The sequence below is a fragment of the Mytilus californianus genome, unplaced genomic scaffold, assembly GCF_021869535.1.
Source record: "Mytilus californianus isolate M0D057914Y unplaced genomic scaffold, xbMytCali1.0.p SCAF_9, whole genome shotgun sequence".
In the NCBI taxonomy this organism is placed as follows: domain Eukaryota; kingdom Metazoa; phylum Mollusca; class Bivalvia; order Mytilida; family Mytilidae; genus Mytilus; species Mytilus californianus.
The window spans coordinates 64,984,931-65,002,496 of NW_026262745.1; the positions used below are offsets into that span (position 1 = coordinate 64,984,931).

The 17,566-nt window shown below is 32.8% G+C and overlaps 1 protein-coding gene across 1 annotated transcript; it reads left to right on the plus strand.

Moving 5' to 3' along the window:
- The first annotated feature begins 505 nt into the window (after positions 1-505).
- LOC127713948 (uncharacterized) lies at positions 506-10,180 on the plus strand. The gene is made up of 2 exons (XM_052219901.1): positions 506-509; positions 9,720-10,180. Exons 1-2 carry the CDS (start codon positions 506-508, stop codon positions 10,178-10,180), a joined length of 465 nt encoding a protein of 154 aa, XP_052075861.1.
- The last annotated feature ends 7,386 nt before the right edge of the window (positions 10,181-17,566 follow it).

Below are 17,566 nucleotides of genomic sequence, written 5' to 3' on the forward strand. Positions count from 1 at the left end.
TGATTTAATTAACGCTTTTGAGAAGACATATTACAAAACTCTTCATCCTTGCTCATTGCCTGTTAATGTAACAAGGAAGGTACCTAGCTATACCAATACGGAACCATTTTTGTACCAAAATTTCATATTGAAAAAGAAATGTAAAATTTCCCCCAGATCTGAGTTTGGAAGATATCCTCTTCACTGTTTGATTGCTACATAGTCACTTCTGCATGTTTGAACGCTATCTTTTGAGAGAAAACTCACCTGATATACTGAATAGAGTCATATTTGCTTTCGGATCCCCTCATTATCAGTTATTATCCTGACACTAATATGTAAATCATGTAAGCCAAATTAAGATTTGAGCAGATGTAACACATAATGAGGCTATAAGAATCTTGGTAAAAATGCTATCAATTGGCATAGTTTAAAGATAGAAAGAAGTATTTGATAATAAATGTTCATCCCTTGATAAAAGGCCAAACTCCTGTTGTAAACACATATATTACGTTATATAGATACAATGGGTAAGCGTGGATTCTTGAAAAAGAAACCATGAGCCCGGAGGGCGAATGGTTTGTTTTTCATGAATCTACGCTTATCCATTGTATCTATAACTTAAACTATTGTGTTAATTTCTTTTCAAAATTAAAGCCTTTTCTTAATTAGAAGGTATTGTAAGTGAGTTTAAATAACCATGTTATCGTGTCCAACGATGCATTGATAAATCTCAAATCACAATTAATTGGTTAACAAAATACAAATATAACACTTCTATCTTTAAAGATCTTTATATCATCAGGCATCTGAATATTATCTGTTTTTACAAAATAAGACATATTCGAACTTATTTCTAATAAAATTGAGAATGGAAATGGGGAATGTGTCAAAGAGACAACAACCCGACCAAAGAGCATATATAAAGTATATACAATAAGTATGTTACCGAAATTTCTAGCACTCTAGGCACATCACGATTTTCTCGCATAGGAATTTGCGAACAAACATTTGTAAAATTATGTAGTAAAACAGATGAAATCATACTATATTTATACAACAAAAATTGACAAATAGAATGTAATCATTTTTGTTTCAAACATGTGAAATAGCCAATAATAATCCAAAAAATAAACGGTAAAACTCGCTTGTATTACAAAAATATCCACTATAACATGCAAATTAGAAAAAAAAACTGAATTGGGACAACAGAGATAATACAGGGATTCGAACCTAAACCGATAAATCCCTATCTTTTAACTCGTTGATTTTAAGCATGCTAACCTCGCGGCTACCAACTTATACTATACGACTGCCCATTGTGTATATATAAAGGTACAACCCCTGTGTTTCCGATGTTCATTTATATAGATAAAATAGACATCTAAGTTGTAACCCATTGTTAGCCGAGAGGTTTCGTCGATGTGTTGATGTCAGTCATTCATTACAGATTTCAAGGAAGGGTTCGATTCCCAGTGAAGGCATATACAAATTACAAAGATTAAAGGTAAGTTTTTAAATTAATTCCATTAGTGAACAGAAATCAGTAAATTAGCCAATTCAAACTTAACGAAATTAGACACACAAAGGAAACAATTGAAAATAATTTGGTGAGACCATTTCAGCGGCAGATTTGGGAAGCGTTGATTCTAGAAAAAGAATCCACGGTAAATGAATAGGCTGACGTCACCACAATGGTTTAATTGGATGTTTACGATAGTATCATTCGTCATACTCTAATCGTTATACGAGAATTCTTCTGAGATATTTGCAGCTTTTATATTATCGACAATTCATTTAAAAGTGGATGAAATTAGAATATCCCGATCCAAAAGATACTATGTTACAAGTGCAAAGTTTTATCTGAATATTGAATCATGTTTCTTATTGTTTTGTAATATATAATGAATAAAACATTTCCTATTAAATGATTTAAAAACCAACATAAAGAATTTGCTGACAATGATATGAAATATATTCCAACCTCTAGCCAGCAAGTAAAATCTTAATGCTCTTTTATCAAACAGTCTATGAAACTGAAGACATGGGGAACTTAAGATAATTTGTAATGTGTTGCAAAGAATATTTTATGCCAAGTATTATTTTTCCCCCGTATTGGTGTAATTTAGATTAATAAACTTGACGAGATAGAGTTTGCGATTTATTTTGTAGTTTTCCTGTGGTAATCATGAATGACCTCGTAAAATATGACCACAGATAACTGCATATCTTGTAAATTTGTGTAAGTGTGACTAATTGATCTGGCTGATGAATTGTGAAAATATAACACTCTGTTGCCTATCTTGTTCAGTTTGCCTATAAAACAATGATTAAAAACTCAATTACTTCAGTGTGTTTTAAATTAAAGTCACCATTGTGTCATAAATGCCATTGTATCATAAACATGGTATTTAACATAGCATTGTTCTAATGTTTTTATGTTTGAATAAACAAACAATCAATCAACATATGTGTCTGTGGTCTATTTGAAATACGCAAAGCATTACCTACTTTATTTCAGGTATCGGAACAACTTATATAAGATGGGGAAGAAAGCAATGTCCAAATAATAATACAGAATTGGTTTATTCCGGTAAATATTATATAGATTAAATTTATCAATTACACAGTTTTAATACTCGTAGTTGCCAGTCTTGTTCCTGTGGTGTTTTAGCAGCATTGTGTTTTCAATTTATGCGTATTTTACATAATTCAATTAGAACCTATACTATCCCCGTGACGATTACTTCAAGTATAAGATACATGTTTTCTTCATTTGTTATATAGAGTATTTCACATAAATTACATGTTTATTATTCCAGAATATTGTGTACATTATTTCACGAATACGCATTCATTATTTCTCCATAATGATGTTACATTATTATAACAGGCTTTGCAGGTGGGAGTCACTATACTGATTCAGGCGCAGCTGCTGAATATGTATGCTTACCACCAGATCCAAACTATGGAAAGACTAGTGGGGGAGACTATGGTCGTATGTTCGGCGCAGAATTTGACAACGCTTTTTTTGCATCCAATGCTAACGACGAAGACGTTCCCTGTGCTCTATGTAGAACAAAACGGGCCACAACTGTTGTTATGATTCCGGGAAAAAATACATGTTACAAGGACTGGAAGGTGGAATATCATGGATATTTGGCGTCAGGGAATCATGGTCATGTAGCAGCTTCGTCTTACGCATGCGTTGAGCTAAACCCAGAATATATTATTGGAGGTGTGGATGAACATGTTGGTAAATTGTTCTATGAAGTTCTTACGAAATGCGGGTCTCTGAAATGTCCACCGTACATAAACAATTATCCACTTACATGTGTGGTCTGTTCAAAGTAATAAAAAAAAATACAAAAGGTAATGAGTTTGTATATTTTTTTTTTGCTTCTGTTCATGAAGTCCTTTTAATCATGACTTGATAGCAAGAGCCGACAAACATTGTCTCATTTGTTTTAAGGAAAAACACTTACCAACAATAGTAACAAACAAATCATGCTGACTGTTTATACGACCACTCTTAATTGCTTTTTCACAGATAGAGTAGATTTTACTTTTAATAGAAAAAACTGTTGAGTTATGTGATGAGAAAGATTTGAAATATGTTATTTCTAAAATTACATTAACAACATATATACAGTTTGTCTGTACCTTTTTAGCTTGGTTTTAATTTGGCATTTGTCACTTTTTCCACCAATCACTCGCTACATGTATCTTAGATTTGGAAAAAAAAACCTGGTAGAATTTGACATGTTGGAGTCAAAATAATGTTTATTATTACAGATAATATGTTAAAAATATTCAACGTCCATGGCCTTGGTCTGGGGAAAATCAGCTTATATTCATAAATATGTCTTCTTATGTGTTTATTTTCAATATGCATGTGATAATGTCAACTTTATGTTAATCTACCAACAATTAAAGCCAGTGTTAACTTAAATGTTTTGCCCAGCATTCTTAAAAAAATAAATCCAAATATGTACATCGACCGTAGCGAAAGCAGTACGTTTTTCTCTGAACACAACTTGATCAAAGTCTTGGCTGGTTAAATTTTCCATAAATTGATTAATTGATTGATAACCGCTTAGTGCCCATAGAAATAATAAAAAAAAAAACACGGATTATGATTTTTGTTTTTTTATATATATTTGGCTTCATGTCATTAAATCCTATGAATCATGTATACCTACCAAAATTCGACGTAACTTCACCTTCTGATTTCCCTTCAACGTTTTATAACAAAAGAAGAAGATGTGGTATGATTGCCAATGAGACAACTCTTCACAAGAGACAAATGACACAGAAATTAACAACTATAGATCACTGTACAACCTTCAACAATGAGCAAAGCCCATACCCAATAGTGAGATATAAAAGGCCCCGAAATAACAAATGTAAACCAATTCAAAAGAGAAAACTAACGGCCTAATTAATGTACGAAAAATGAAAAAAATACAAATATGTAACACAACAACAAACGACAACCACTGAATACAGGCTCGTGACTTGGTACAGACACATACATACAGATTGTTGAGGGCTTAAACATATTAGCATGCAAGATCCCAACCCTTCCCTAACCTGGGACATTGGTGTAATAGTACAACATAAGAACGAACTATAGAAATGTGTTGAAAAAGGCTTAACTCATCAGATGGATACAAATAGGAATACATCTAACTATAACAGAGTGGACGTGGCCGGGTACTTGTACATCTGAACAAACAAAAAAACATTAAGTACAGATCTGAGATTACTCGCAGTTACTGACAGCTAGTTCAAAGCTAATAACAAGTAATAAAAAAATCATGCATCTTAGCCTAAATTATCAATCAGTACACATCCAACATATTATGGATTTAGTGAAAAAACGTCATAAACACTCAGAGTAAAACATGACCTTGTGCAATGTCAAGATACAGGTATCGACAGATTGTAGATCCATGTGAGTGCATATGTATATAACAATAACATTTAGTTTGCTTTTAATTCACTGATAACAAAAACTGTATTAATACCAATAAACCATTATTCAAAGATCTAATTACAATGTTTAATTGGTAACCTTTTACAATACGTTTATTCAAAGGATCGATAAGTTTACGTTTGAAATAAGTTTTCTACATGCACAATCAAACTTCAAAACCAAATCTTTATATCTATAGAAGAATTTAGTAAAGATTTTGAGTAATTTGTGGTAACGAATCCCTGACTTAATAATTTACCAGTAATACGTAGATTACGTTCTTTAAAATCTAAAACGTCCCAACAGACACAGGCATAGCGAACGAGTTGTGAAATGTAAACACCGTAAGATGAAGCCTAAGGAACAACACCATCCAAAGAAGAAAAATTAACAATAGTAAACGAAAAATTGTCCCTTTTGTCGTACATTTTAGTGTAGAGTTTCCCTGTTTAATCATGAATGATGAGGTTCTATGAAGTTTAATCATCCTCAAACCTAGAACCGAACAAAATAATGAAGGAATCTTGATAAAAAGCAATATAGCATTCTTTACACAAAACATTAGCAAAAACCATTTTGAAATATGAGCCTGCTGTTAAGAATAACATTAAATAAATGTCGGTACCTATTTTGTTCCATACAGCTATTTCCATGGAACTGTTTTGGTGCCAGTCCTTGGAAATCAATTATGTTTTTACATGTATCTCATTTTCAGTTTATATGTACATGTACTGCTTGAAAACAATGTTATTCATATGATAGATGGTAGGCATTATCAAGATCATTGTTTACCTGAGTAAGCACATTACAAAATCCAATGCAGCGTGTCGGTCTTATACACAGTCTATATCAACAGGAAATTATATGTTGCAATACATCGGGGGTTATGTCTAAGTATCCCATTCTGAGCATGTTGCAAATATACTTTTCGAGTTTAAATAGTTTACCAAATATCATTTAACAAAAACATCTAAACCTAGAAATTCAAAGATCAAACTATCAGTGTCGTTACATTCATTTAAATTTTTCACTCCTATTTCTATTTGATATTTTGGTCCGTTATCCCCAGTGTTTTGAATTGAAATGTTAAAGTACATTGACCAAGAAGTATTTTTACGAGAGTTTAAGAAAAATCTATCGTCGAACATTTAGACTACCCAGCTACCTTAAGACAAAACTAAAAACAAAGCAAAAAATAAATATTAAGACATTGAAAATAATCAAAAATGAATATATGAAGAACAACCCTACTGTCTAAGGTAGACTATTTCAAATTGAGCTGTTACTTTAATTTTTCTTTCACTTGATATATTCAAATTCCACCAGACAAATTTTGTTTTATTTTTCCAAAACGTTTTTGTTTTCCAAAACAGAGCGTTCCGATTGCCAGACTAACATTCTATATCCTCTATTAGGACAGTGACACGACAGTCAATGCCTATCATTTGACAGACGAGTTTTGCAATCCAATTATCACAGACGTGTAGTCAATCTGATTCATTCTTGCCAACGAATCATTTTCTTAGTGGAAAATACTTCGTGATTAACTGTGACGTTTACAATTGTTGCAAATTTGTATATGTATATATATACAACTTTATTATTGATGAGAATACAACTACGAATTTGGTTGGGCTGTTGTAGAAATTATTTTGAAGATTTATATCATCTATCAGTGTACTCTTTAGATGAAGTTTTTTTTTACGTTCTTTCATTTTAAATCTGTATGGAAATTTTAGGAGAAATTAAAATACTATTAGTTTACACAGTCCGAAAAAAGTAAGAGTAGATCGAAACAAATTTATCCTGTAAAAAATAAGTTATATACACACTGTAATGTTTTAACGTTTATGTTATCATATGCTTGTAAACATTATGGGACCCTTTGTGACCTTATAAATGATAAGAAAAAAATTGTGTCTACTTAATTGATTTCTTCATACCTAGCATAAGGCATTTAAGTATGAATGTGTCGTTAATATATTTTCTTTGTTTTAAGGTAGATCTAGTCCCCACAGAAGAGAAGAGGTTATTGCTCAATGACCCAGATGTATTGCTTAATAGACTGAACCAAGTGGGAAGTGTTTTGGCGATACTGAATGCTACGGTGAGACAGCTAATTACTAAAAACCAACAACAGGCAGTAACAAATCAACAGCAAGAGATAATCATTCAGCAACAACGGACATTAAACCAACAACATGAACAGACAATTAAAAAACTTCAAAGCTCATAAACCGGCATCAAAAGTAAGGCTTTATTTATCTTTATTTTCTCACATTTGTCATAATGTTGTTTTTTTTTTAAATTGTAGACGATAAAAATGGTGCTTGCAAAAACCTAAAGTCGACGAAAATCAGACATGGCAAACCACAAAAAGACGAGCAGACAAACTTTGAAACACTAAATATAGATAACTAAAGATTGAGCAATATGACTCAATAAAAAACTGGGTAAATTTGAGGTAAAATAAGGTATTCAGAAAGGAACAAAGGTTTTCACTCAATGTTGCTATAAGTTAAAATATGTTTATGAAACGCTGACGGTGATATGCATATCACTATGTCAAATGTTTAACGCAAATACATTACCACATTTATCAATCTTGGTCGATGAAAAAGATAACAATGTGATCCGATCACATTATTAAAAACGTGACAAAATGGTTAAGTATACCTATTCAAGTTGGAGTTGGACTTAAAATTTCACATTATAGTGACAATATCATACACATGCAGTTCATTTGAATTTGAGATCAGAGATTAAAACGAATTGAAATACAGTAATACGTGACTGTCATATTTCCCTTTTCACAATTCGTTTAACCATCATGTCGAATGTATGGTGAGAAATACACTCATAATGTTGGCCCATACAAACTCTCAATGCCGTTTAAAAATATGCATTTTATCTATCATACATTGTGTCAATATTTCTCTCATTTCTCCTTTTCATGTTACTTTTAACAGGGATATACTCATTATATAAAATTGCTACAGCAGAGTTATGAGGAAGAACGACTGAAATCGGCTCTTCATACGATTTACGGTCACATCACGAATTGGTTGACCAATATGATGTGTCTATATCTCAACTCAATAGCGACATGTTTTCGTGGTATCAGATCTTCAGACATAAGAATTATCGTCTGATCTGTACTTATACCGATTGTGTTCCATTCTGGATAGTGCTATTTTGACTGAATATGTATGTGCATGGGGGACTAAGAATGCATTTAGGAGACACTTACCCTGACGACGCAATTTTGTTTGTCATCATGATATGTATCTTTTTAATCGATTTACGAGATTTGAGCACCAGTTAACTACTGCTGCCTTAACTTTACACGATCTATTAATCAATCCATATGTCTGTCGTCTATTTGAAAGCCGTTGAGTAATATTTTTGTTTTGTTTTAGGTCTTGGAACAACATACATAAGATGGGGAAGAAAGCAATGTCCAAATAATAATACAGAGTTGGTATATTCCGGTAAATCTTAACAGATGTCAATTCGATTAATTACACGCTATTAAAAAGTGTAAACATTTGAAGAAGAAAAAAACGCAGTCTCCTTCCAAGGATTAAAAATTTTCGTTTTTGTTTATGTTTTTTTGTTTTTTGATTTTCAAGGACAGGTGAAAATATGTGTCTCACAAGCACAATCACCATAGAATTTGTTTGCCGGAAAAGTGAAAAATCATCAAAGCATAACTAATCCCCTTATTAATCTACAATCGTTTTATTATTTACAGGGTGATACATAAAATAACTATTAAGATAAACAAATTGGTTTGCAATCATTTGTTGATAAAAAGTAAAATAACAAAAATAGCAAACTCCAAGGAAATTTCAAAACGAAAAGTCGACAGTCAAATGGCTAAATCAAAAGCTCAAATACAAACATAAATTTGCTTCATTCGACAAGTTTTTTGTTGGTAAACATGTGTTGAAATAAAAACAATCTTAGATTTTCTCTGGTCTTAACCTTCACCGTAAATCTTTCACTTGACATGTTCCCTGCTTGTTTATCTGTTTGGCTCTAATTTACCCGTATGGCACATCGACGAGAACCAGCCTATCTTTTTACCTAATCATTTGTAGCCTAGCATCCTGGACCAACCTTTACCGCGTCTGTACTGCTGTCGAGTAGTGAGCCAGGATCCCAGGCTAGATCAGATACATCATTCAGGTTCCTCTCGGATTTTACCTTTAATGTTACCTTGCATCCTTCATCAGGCACACCAGCAGCCCATTATTTGTACATGATCTTATAGTTGCTAATCTGGTCAAAAATAGTTTGTTATAGAAGCTTATTGTAGTACGATGTATTATGATTACCTTTTAAGCTGTTATCACTTTGGAAAAGACTCGAGTGTCACTGGTATGCTTCTTTTTAATGTAATACGTGACTGGTGAATTGTATCATCAACCTAGCCGTATCTGTGATGAGTGTTTTATACCCACCACGTCCCCGAATACTCGATTACCAGGTCACTTGTCAGCACATCTGCGCTGATATGACATATCATTGCATATAAATTCTGTCAATGCTGTAAGTTTTGGGTGCATAAAATTTTAAAATAATGTAAAATACTAAGGGGTTTCTTCTGTTGTTTAATGCGATTATAACCCTCCTTCGTATATGTTGCATAAATAAAAAAGGATCATTACGATCATTCCTTGATTTCAATAATATCATATATATATATATATATATATATATATATTGAAAAATTGATATAATGTATATTTTTTAATAGGCTTTGCCGGTGGTGGTCTTTATACTCTAGCAGGCTCGGCTGCTGAATACGTATGTTTACCACCAGATCCAAATTATATAAAGAATAGCGGACCAGACTATGGTCGTATGTATGGTGCAGAAGTAATCGGCAACTTCTTTGCTTCTAATTCTAACGCCCAGGACGTCCCTTGTGCTAACTGTAGAACTCATCTCTCAACCTCTGTCATAATGATTCCTGGTAAGAATACATGTTACAGTGGCTGGAAGGAAGAGTATAATGGATACTTGTCGTCCGTAGCATATAGTCCTGCAGCTGCGTCTGCTTACGTATGTGTTGACATAAACCCAGAGTATATCATTGGTGGCGTGAATCAGCACTATGGTAAATTGTTCTTTGCTGTTCTTACCAAATGCGGATCTCTAAAATGTCCACCGTATATAAACAATTACCCGCTGACATGTGTAGTTTGTTCTAAATAAACAAATATATGTTTGTTACATGTGTGATTTTACTTTCCATAGTTTTTGCTATATAATTAAAAAATGTTTTGGGGTAAACTTCATCAACAATAAAACAACTTTTGTTAACCAGAAAAAAAAAAACGAAAAAAAAAACGAGTGCAAAGCTCTTATTTGTCGTGCTTCATTGCCGTGCCTAAAAAATGTAAGCTTCAGTTATGCGTAGGAAGTTTTTTGTTTACAATATGTACAATAAACTCCTAAACATATAAATGAACTAAAATTAAAAAAAAAAAAAACAACATACAAGACTAACAAATGCCAAAGGCTCCTGATTCCGTACGTATTGCTATGTGTTTAATCTACATTGGTAAGATGTATAGGGGGAGGATTGAGACCTCGCAAAACAATTTAAACATTTTTTAAGACAATCGCTTCCGCTTATTGTGTTTTATTTACAGTTTGAAAACATCCTTTATCTTATTTCAATGGCCAATTTACTATCAAGGCAGTAATTCATTGCCTTTTTAAAACAGGGGCAAAAGCTATTTGATAATTTCGGTTTTTTTTTGTTGGTCACATACAATGCTAATCTTGCTAACTTCGTGGTTTTTTGGTCTAGTAGTTTTGCTTTTTTTAATCAATTGATATCTGATGTCAGATGTAATTTAATTGGTGAAATTATTAATCGACTGGCACATGTAAGACTGTTCCTATCTCGGTCCGATCTTTGTCTCTTAGTAAAGTCAATAACAACCATTAAAAAAAGTTATGTAAAGTCATCTTTTTATTCTTTATTCACGAAATGTTTCTGAAACGAGTCATGTTCTTCTTCATGATACTACAAATAAGAAAAAAAGCAGTGTTAATCATCTATATGGAAAAGTTAATTTACAATGCAAGAGTCTTGAAAGCGTTATGTTTTTACAAGAATATTTAAGTAACACTATAAATCGTGGCAAAACATTCAGGGAAAAGTCATGATTTTCATTACATCAAAGACACATGCCTGGCAACTGAAAACAGTGGAGTGTAAGGCGCCCACAAACCACAAACGTGTTTAACCCCGCCATATTCCGTATGCGCCTGTCCCAAGTACAGGAACTTGTACTTCAGTGGTTGTCGTGTGTTGCTATATATCATATTTATCTTTTATTTTTAGTACATCGACCAGGCTGTTAGTTTACTCGTTTGAATTGTTATACATCTGTCATTTCGGGGCCTTAAGCGTCCTATATGGTATGGGATTTGCTCGTCGTGAACGAGCTTACCGTTTACTAAAGTTGTTAACTAGAACGTTATTTGGTCGTTTGTGGAGAGTTGTCTCATTGCAGTGGCAATCATGCCATGTCCTCTTTTCTTAATATTAAAGACAGCAACTAAACAATATATACAACCACACAAAAATTATCATGTACGATTATCAAATGATCTTTTACGAAATACATAATAATACATAGTATTATATCCATGGCATAGACTAATATCCTAATATTTATGCAGTGTTGATCTAGTTATTCATAAGTTTCTAAAATTGAAATGTTTTTGATCAAAATTTTTAAATATACACGGGCTTTGAATTCTGTTTTATCTATAAACGTCAAGGTACAGTAAAAGTCCTTTGTCACAGATTTTGGCTCAAAAACCTGTTTATCATAAATGTACCTTGACCTTTAAGGTATCTTTTTCGGATATCTTACCTCTACATATTTTATGTCGTGGTGACCGCAGTTCCTAGTAGGTCCGCCTTCACATTTCAGGCTGTAACTAGATTCTGGTAAAATTTGGTGGTAAGCCTTCTCACTGTTAACATCATTTTCTCATAGACAAAATTCACCTCCCTGTTAATAAAAAGTCAGTATTTCTGTTATTCAGTGTGATGCTTATCGATCTAGGCTTGTCATAAAGATATCCATCAATACTTTATCATGTAAAATAAAATATCATATTATAAATGAGGATTGAAAGATTGATGGCAAACGTCCAGTTGGAAATATTTCATGCATATCAGGACCAGATAATGCTAATATTTTATAGAAAAAAATATGCTTTGTTCTAAAAAGCAACGCTTGTTTGCGAGAACCTATCCACAGAAAGACATGTCACCCTTTATTGACATATCATTATAACTCTTATCTAACCAGGTTGTGTTGTATCTCTTAAACAAAAGTGCTTAGCAGAGAATCAGCAATTGTAAATGTTTAAGTATTTAGTTTGACGGCCGGGAATCGAACCCAGGAATCGAGGGGAGCACGAGACCACCGAGGAGGTAGCATTAAGGTCAAGGGATATACAAAGTTTTACATTAATAACTTGAAATACTGAATACAAATCTGTAGTTATATATCATTAATTGTCATAACAGATACCAAGCAAGAACTGGGAGATATCTCATGAACGCCGGAAGGGTACGAGTGACACGAGTCGACTAGTGACATGCAATCTTTTGCTCATGGCAAGTGCAAATTACGGAGATTTATACATAAATTAACACTGGAATGATATATCCTGACTTATCGTGCAATATGATGGGTTACTTTAACAGGGTATATGAACTTATATAGCCTATTAGCAAATACGAATATCAGACTGGTAATACAAGTTAATCAGAAAGAAAAAAAATCGAGACACTCCATTAAAATATATTTTTTATTCTGTCTTCATAGGGATATGGGCTCATATTCCATGTCAGTGCACTATATAAAACATCGAAAGGGAGCATGCGCCCATATCCCCTGTGAAAGATGTGCTTTGTATCGATCTGATGAGTTAAACCCTTTTAAACTGATTTTTATAATTTTTTCTTATGTCGTACTGTTACACCACTGTCCTTGGTTAGATGGAGGGTTTGGCGCAAGAAAACTTGTTTAACACCGCCAAATTGTGTATGTGCCTGCCAGGTCAGGAGCCTGTAATTCTGTGGTTGTTCTGTGTTGCTGTATATCATTGTTTTCGTTTATTGTTTGTACATAAATCAGGCCGCTAGTTTACTCGTTTTATTTGTTTTACATTTGTCATAGAGCCTTTAATTGCTTACTATGAGATATGTGTTTTTGCATATCGCTAAACACCGTACGGTGACCTATAGTTGTAAACTTATATATCATTTGATTTTTAGTGGAAGATTGTCTCATTGGCAATCATACCACATCTATTTATTTATTTTATTATAATGTTAACTTACATGTTGCCCCGTGAACTTGTAACCTTTACAGTGTCTTTTGCATAAAGCAAGTGTTATTTTGTTACCAAATGATTGTATCCTGTGTCGTAAATGCCTGTCCGAAGCGTTGTCCTGGAAACATCCGACATATTCCTGAAAAGTAAAAAATTTAACATTTGTCAGTAAATCTTAATCAATGTCTCATTATTCATATCATTATGCTATAAATAATAATTAAAACATTTTATATAAACTTTCTTAACAAATAACTACGCACATATTTTAAAATGTGTTGACAATATTTTTTTCGCAATAAATAACCCGCAAATGAGAATAATACTATACATTTCGTGCTTTTTAGGCGATGAAGTGTTTTTCGAAGATGTTGTCTTATATAACGTATAAGTATTCAAACTTTGACTTTCGAGAGAATGTATTTTTCTTGAAAACATGAAAAACGCAACAAATTTGAAATTGCAAATTGTAATTAACGGTTTTAATTGATGTTATTATTAATATAGAAAATAATTAGTGTGATTGCCAATGAAACAACACTCCACTAGAGACAAAACAGAGGCGGATCCAGGGGTGACACCCCTGAGATAAAATAGTGCATCTTTTGGAGTATGATTTAAATTTTCAATAATAATTTACCGGTTAGTCACTAATGATAAACTTGTCATTCTATGTCCAATTCGATAGACCTTAGGACTATAGGCCATGTTTATACAATGAAGATGTAACCAACCATTGTTAATTATGAATTACTAAATGTTCACAAGATAATTTATTTAAAAAAAAACGCATTTTTTTATGCGGTGACACTGCAAATATGGTTAATAACCTACAGAAGAAGTAGAAGTTTCCATTGATTAGGTGTTATGAAAATGAAGAGACAATTCTAAATATTAACCGTTTCTAGTTCTTCAAATAAGTATATATTTATATTTCTCTAATTCCTCGTCAATTTATCCCTTTCTGCACCCATTGTATAAAAAAAATTTAATCAACGTGTGGTTCGTTTGATCTCAGTTCTTCATTGGTTAAAATCCGATTATGACGTCGAATTTTCTTGCTTTCCTCTGAATTTCCTATTGTGACGGCATGAAAAAAGGCGACCATCCCTGATGACGTCACATAGAAAGAACACATCTTTTTGCAGATCATTCGAAAAGAAGGAATAAATTTGCCTGCGTATTGTTTGAAAATCATTAGAGAAACAGATTCCACCACCAAAACTCGTGTAATACGATATTTATCCACTCTCGATAGTTAAATTTTAAATATTTAAAACGCTCGGCGAGCCTCGCGTTTTAAATTTGAAAATTTAACTGTCTCGAGTGGATAAATATCGTATCACACTCGATGCAGTGGTAGAATCTATATGAATGGTATAAATGATATGTTTAATTTCCCCGAAGATAAATGTTTTGCTACTGTGAAGCTAATCATGTGTCATTCTTAAAATTGTCTGCACGATAAGTGTAACCATGCAGTTGAGAATGTCAACTTTCAAATAGGAAGTTCAGGTTACGGATTATTTGTTTAACTTAAAAAATCGGACACAAATGAATAAATGGATTAGCACTGATACGCGTGCATTATTATTGATATATTGTTGCTTCCATTGGTATATATTGAGAGCGTGGAAATCTCTACACACGAGGCATCGGATTGAACGTCCAACTTTTGACCATTTGGCAAATGAAAAGGAAGTGGGGAGTCATAGGTCACCGTACGCCCTCTAACAATGACCAAAATCTATACTGTTTCGCAAGCTAAACAATGCCCCGACATGACAAATGTAAAACAATCAAAACGAGGATACTTACAGCCTAATGTATGTCCGAAAAGATAATTGAAAAAGAGTATATACAACAACAAACGACAACCACTGAATTACAGGCTCATGGCTTGAGACAGGCACAGACAGACTGTAAAGAGGGTTAAACATGTAAGCAAGCACAAAACCCTCACCCCGCCTACACCTTGGACAGTGGTGTAACAAAACAACACAAGAACAAACTGTACGAGTCAATAAATGAAACACAAATATGATAAACAGCCAAAACGACAAGTACTCAATTACAGGTTCATGACTTAGCACAGGTACATAAGAATGTGGCGGGGTTAAATATTTTTGCGTGTGCCCAACCTGTTGTCTAATCCGTGACAGTTGTGTAACAGTACAACATCAGAACAAACTATAAAAATTAGTTGAAAAGGGTTTAACTCATCAGATCGAAATAATTCACAATAACATGTATTTTAAAGGAAATTGTATTGATTAACTATCAGATTATCATAAATTATTTAACCCTCCATTTTACTTTCTGTCTATACATGTATATACCTTCTGCTATTCTAACTTGCAGGTCGTTGATCGTCACGTTAACTTTATCTAAATTCGATGAAGCATTGGAGATGATCTTGGTGTTATTATGGCTTATCTGTTGAAGCTGGTGTATTTTATACGTTTCTTTTTCTATAGTTTGCATTCTTCTCTAAAGACTTTTAAATGTGTTCTGTACTTTTTCTTCTATTGCCTTATTTTTAGACGATACGTCTTCCCTTTTGTTGTTTAATTCTCGTTGTTGCTCGTTCATCCGTTCCTTAAATCGCGTCCAGTCTGCAGTGTTCGAATGATCATAGTTTTGTTGCAACACATATCAAAGTATAGGTATAGTCTTCGACATATTTACTGTTACAGCGAAATGTTTGCAGCTGAATTCTGCTTTTTAGATTTTTCAATCTGAAAAATACAAAAAAACATGATATAAATAATCATCATCATAATCTTTTTTCATGTGTAGTCCAAACCGCAGTAACAAAGGTTTTCATATAATATTCAATTAAAAAAAGACAATACATATTTATATAATGGACATATTGCGTACAATTCCATTTTTAAAAATTGACATTTCCATTTTTGATATTGATCATAAAAATAATACTTAGTAAAATATGTGAATGTTACAAAATATAGATAAATAATTCATATCATATGTCCCGTTCTATCAGTTCACAACATGGTTTATGTTCTTGAAAATGATCCTCTCAAAGACGATGTATTATTCCTTTTATTGTCCATCTGATCATCCAATGGAATTTGGACATAGTCAGTTAATAAAAAAACAATTATGTAGATACAAAGTGTAACTATAAGTTTAAATCGGCGTTTGATAACTCGTAACAAAGCCCAAAGTCTGTCGACAAAGCAAACGTGCATGTATATACCTGTGAATTTGTATCAGTGTTAATAAGTATATAACTGTACATTTGTATCAGTGTTGATAAGTATATAACTGTGCATGTTTATCAGTGAACATAAGTATGTAACTTTGCATTTGTATCAGTGTTAGTAAGAACATAACGGTGCATTTGTATCAGTGTTTATAAGTATATAACTGTGCATTTGTATAGTGTTTATAAGTATATAACTGTGCATTTGTATCAGTGTTAAGAAGTTTATAACTGTGCATTTGTATCATGGTTTAATAAGTATATACCTGTGCATTTGTATCAGTGTTAGTAAGTATATAACTGTGCATTTGTATCAGTGTTGATAAGTATATAACTGTGCATTTGTATCAGTGTTAGTAAGTATAAAACTGTGCGTTTGTATCAGTGTTGATAAGAAGTCTTTAATTTTGCAAATCTGCTGCCTATTATAGAGGAGGTAAGGAATTGTCCTAGCTCTTTTAGACAATAAGTTCAAGTTACAGTTCGAGTTCTGATACACTTCTAATTTTACTCCTTCTTTTATTGCCTTATTGTTAGACGATACTTCTTCCATTTTGTGGTTTAATTGTCGTTGTTTCTCGTTCATCCGTTCCTTAAATCGTGTCCAGTCTACAGTATTCGAATGATTATATTTCTGTTGCAACACATATTCAAGTATAGGTATAGTCATAGCTGATTTCATACAGGAACTTCTTAGGAAGAAAGACAAGAAGTTAGCAGAATCTTTTAACGTTATTTTCCGCTATATGGATGATGTTCACTCACTAAAATATTCAAAATTTGGTGACTAGGTTTAACGCATCTATTTGATAGAACTTAAGATAAAGGATACACTACATACAGTTAAGTCTGCCTCATATCTAGACCTACATCTAGGAATTGACAATTAGAATCGGTTGAAAACAAAGCTTTACGACAAAAGAGATGATTGCTGCTTCCAAATTGTGAATTATCTCCATTTCTTAGTAGTAACATTCCAAAAAGCGCCTGAATACGTAGTA